Genomic DNA, 4,514 nt, shown 5'->3' with positions numbered 1-4,514 from the left:
CCTCCCCCCTTCCTTCTCCCCTTTGGCAAACAAAAGTTTGTTTTCTGTATCTGTGAGTCTGTTTCTGTTTTACATATACATTCATCTGTATTATTTTTAGATTCCACATATAAGTGATATCATACAGCATTTGTCTTTCTCTGTCTGACTTATTTCTCTAAGCATAATATTCTCTAGGTCCATCCACATTGCTGCAAATGGCAGTATTTCATTCTTTTTAATGGCTGAGTGATATTCCACACATATACATACACATGTACCACATCTTCTTAACCCAGTAGTCTGCTGATTGGGCACTTGGGTTGCTTCCATGTCCTGGCTGTTGTAAATAGTGCTTCTGTGAACACTGGGATGCACATATCTTTTCAAATTAGTGTTTTTGTTTTTTCTGGGTATATCCCAGGAGTGGAATTGGTGGATCATATGGTAGTTCTGTGTTTAGTTTTTTAAGGAACTTCCATACTGTTTTCCATAGTGGCTACACCAACTTACATTCCCACCAACAGTGTATGAGGGTTCCCTTTTCTCCACATTCTCTCCAACATTTGTTATTTGTAGATTTTTTGATGATAGCCATTCTGACAGGTGTGAGGTGATACCTCATTGTGGTTTTGATTTACATTTCTCTAATAATTAGTGATGTTGATGTTGAACATCTTTTCATGTGCCTGTTAGCCATCTGTATGTCTTTGGAAAAATGTCTATTTAAGTCTTCTGCTCATTTTTTGATTGGGTTGTTTGGTCTTTTTTTTTTGATATTGAGTTGTGTGAGCTGTTTGTGTATTTTGGATATTAACCCCTTGTCAGTCACATCATTTGCAAATATTTCCTTCCATTCTGTAGATTGTCATTTTTGTTTTGTTGATGATTTCCTTTGCTGTGCAAAAGCTTTTAAGTCTGATTAGGTCCCATTTGTTTATTTTTGCTTTGATCTCTTTTGCCTTAGGAGACTGATCCAAGAAAATATTGCTATGATTTATGTCAAACTGAAGGACTTTCTTTAACATTTCTTATAGTACAGGTCTACCAGGGATCAGTTATTTCAGTTTTTGTATGTCTGCAAAAGTCTTTCTTTTGCATTCATTTTTTTTTGTTTGTTTTCATCTTTTTAATCAACTTGGTGAAAGACATCCTAAACGCTACATGAAACACAGCAGAATATTTTTTTCTTCCAGTATTAAAAAAAAATGACACACAAATATTTTTAAGAAACTTCTATATAATCAAGGCAGAGATCTGGAGTAAAAAACACCTCTAAGTAATCATGTTCTTCATTTCCTATAGTTACAGTCAGAAATTGCTTCCTAATCATGATTAAACATTGTGCACAGGTATTTAAAAATGTTCCTAGATGCACATTATTTAAAAAAAAAAACAGTCTGGCCAGACATTTTTTTTTGCCAGAACCAACATTCCTGAGAGCCCGAACTAAAAAACTGGTAAAAAAGGAAAAAATATCCAGACTCCACAAATGTCTCAGAATTTGTCTTTAAATGGGAGAAAAATTAAAAAAAAAAAACACATGGAACTTTCTGAAAGGTCTTTAACAAGCTACCTTGGGAGCTCTACTCAAAAAAAAAAGGTTGATGTAACTAAAACAGATGTTTCAGTGCAGCTCCAAAAATCTTTATAAATACAGCCATTTGGAGGGATGGTCCTGGATCAGAAGAAATTTATTCCTTGTGTATCTACATTAGGTGTGCATGCCTCATCTCAGTTGTCGTAATTATCCCTGTAATTTCCTCCTGAGTAGCGGTCATAACCACCCTGGCTTCTGCCGCCATAGTCTCTGGATCTTCCATATCCATATCCATATCCTCCAGGTCGGCTATCATACCTGCCACTTCCATAGCCCTGGTCCCCACCACCTCTAGAGTAGCTGCGACCACGCCCATAGGCCCCAAAGGCGCCCCCTCTTGTTCCCCGGGCCGACTTGCCCGCGTGGTCTACACGGATCTGACGACCGTCCAGAGACTCTCCATTCATGGCTCTCATGGCATCTGAGGCATGCTCTGGATTGGTGAAGGTGATGAAGCCAAAACCCCGGGATCGCTGAGTGTCCCGGTCCTTGACAACAACCACCTCAGAAATAGGTCCGAAGCTGCTGAAGTGGTCTTCCAGAGCCTGCTCATCAGTGTTGAAGTTGAGCCCTCCCACGAAGAGCTTCCCTTCTTCAGAGGACATGGTGGTAAATTCAAGTCCTGGAAATTAAGTAAAAGACCGAAGAGACAGCTACCGCCAAGAAGCCGAGAGACTGGGACTGCATTCATTTTTGAAAGATATTTTGCTGGGTATAGAATTCTAGGTTGACAATATTTTTCTTTACGTACTTCAAAGATTATTGTTCCTCTGTCTTGTCACTTGCTTTGTTTCTGACAAGAACTCTGATATAATCCTTATCTTTGTTCCTCTTTTCATATCATAACTTTTTTCTCTACTTTTAGATTCTCTCTTTATCACTGGTTTTGAGAAATATGATTATGATGTGCCTTAGTATTTTTTTCATATTTCTCTAGTTTGAATTTTACCTTGTTCAATATTTTTAAAATATTCTTGTGTGTTGTTCTGGGACGTCATACGTTACTTGGAAATAGTTTGATCCCTTCAAGACTTGCTTTTAAGCTTTGTTAGGAAGGACCAGAACAGCTTTTAGTCTAAGGCCCCACAACTGAAACAATACCCTTGTGAGTACTCAATGCCCCATGAATTATAAGATCTTCAACTCTGGTTTGGTGGGAATGGGGTCTATTCCCTGTCCTGTGTGATCTCCAGGGATTGTTTTCTCTAATCCTTTTGGGTGGTTCTTTCCCTGACCTCATGCAGTTCTCTCATATGCATGCACTGATCAGTATTCATCTGAAAACTCAAAGGAGTTCTGTAGAACTCCAGAGTTCTCTCTCTGTGTAGCTCTCTCTTCTCCAGTATTCTGTTCTGTTAATTCTAGCTTCATTGGTCTCTCTGGGATCCCAGCACCATCTTCTCTATGAAGGAATACTGCTGGGGTCCACCCATATTCCCTTTCCCAATGCTATGGCCTGGAAATTCTCTCCAGGCAGTAAGCTGGGGGCAATCATAAGACTCACCTCATTTTTTTTCCCCACTCTCAGGAATCACTGTCATGCACTACTGTGGTCCAATGTCTGAAAATCGTTGGTTCAAATACTTGGTCTGGTTTTTCACTTGATTCAGAATCCTGGTTTTAGTGTGCATTTCCTGGAATTCCTGGAATCATGGATGTTAGCTCTTAGGTGAGCTTTTTAGAAATCATCTAAGTCCATACCTCCCATTTGCCAGGGAAGAAACTGAATGGGAGAAGGGAGCAGGTTGAGTTTGTGGCAGACTCTGAACTGGGCCAGGTCTCCTGACTTCTGATGGAAATTGTTTTCAAAGAAGTAAGCTTGTGGGAGAAAAGAAGGAACTTGGGGAACTTCAAATAAAGACTCCTTTGTGTCAAAGAGAAAGTAGAGTTAGTTGCTCTCAGTGTCTCACTGTCTTCCTCATTTCAACATTTGCCATTTTTTGTGCCTTCAATGTTGGCCCCTTACCTCAATTTCTGCATTGATAATGTAGAGGCTTCCGTTCCCTCCAGATGTTCTCTATCAAGTCAATCTCCTAGAAAAATTGCAAGATATTATGAAATCTCAGAAGCAGGAAGAGGCAGGTAGCAGAACTGGAATTTAAGCTCATACCCCAAAGACTTCCCAGGGCAGCCTGAAGAGCATCTGGGCCAACGTATCATCTTATAAACAAGGAAACTGGGACAAGACAGGTTCACTGGTGCACCCAGACAGGGCTAAGGTCTTGGTTTTGCACTCAGATGCCCACCTCTGAAAGTTGATGTGCTTAAGTGTTAAACAGTCAGCTCTTAATGGTGTTGAATTTTTAATATAAATTCAGCTCACTACATCATTTACCCACAAGAACTACTCCAAACTCAGCTGGAATTTTGTATCAGAAACTTTTCCAAGTCTTTTTTGTCCGTGTTTTCAGAGCACGTATGATAGTTTGTTTTGCTTGTTCATCCACGCAGCAGGGTGAGAATTCCCAACAGGAACCTGGGGTCACTATGAGAGGAAGTTTTTGGAAAAGCAGACAAGTGTCCCAGAGAAGGAGGAGGAAGAAGGAAGGAAACAATGAAAGCAATAGCCCATTTTTCAGGCCATTTAAAAAGCCTCCAATTTGGACACAGCAGATAAGTAGCTATTTTTCTTTGCTTTAAGTACTTTTAAAGGAAATGCCCCCTCCCCATTTACTTGAACACAATACTAAGCACACACTTCTCAGCACGTAAAAAGTCAGGACGTTCCAGGTTTTGATGCACAAGGCAACCTTGGCTTTGCCTTGTTGTTTAGTCATTACAATGGGGGCCTTTCACTGCAGGACCACATGGTTCCGGGCAACGTGACCCAAGATCTGGCAAAGGCTCCAGGCAGCACAAAGGAACGGAACTTGTCTTTGTGCTGTGAGTTCAGTGTTGGTATTTGGAGTTATCTGCGATTGCTCCTGGGTTCAGA

At 40.3% G+C, this 4,514-nt stretch overlaps 1 protein-coding gene across 1 annotated transcript; it reads right to left on the bottom strand.

Annotated features, from left to right (window-relative positions):
- Nucleotides 1-1,199: 1,199 nt before the first annotated feature.
- On the bottom strand, nucleotides 1,200-2,254 carry LOC309811369 (RNA-binding protein 3-like). Its single transcript, XM_082634018.1, has one exon. The coding sequence runs from the start codon at nucleotides 2,182-2,184 to the stop codon at nucleotides 1,714-1,716; it is 471 nt and encodes a 156-aa protein (XP_082490144.1). The 5' UTR covers nucleotides 2,185-2,254; the 3' UTR covers nucleotides 1,200-1,713.
- Between the last annotated feature and the right edge of the window lie 2,260 nt (nucleotides 2,255-4,514).

The sequence above is a fragment of the Mesoplodon mirus genome (genome assembly GCF_964341445.2).
Source record: "Mesoplodon mirus genome assembly, chromosome: 10".
Classification (NCBI taxonomy): Eukaryota; Metazoa; Chordata; class Mammalia; order Artiodactyla; family Ziphiidae; genus Mesoplodon; species Mesoplodon mirus.
This window is presented reverse-complemented; position numbering and strand designations above follow the sequence as displayed.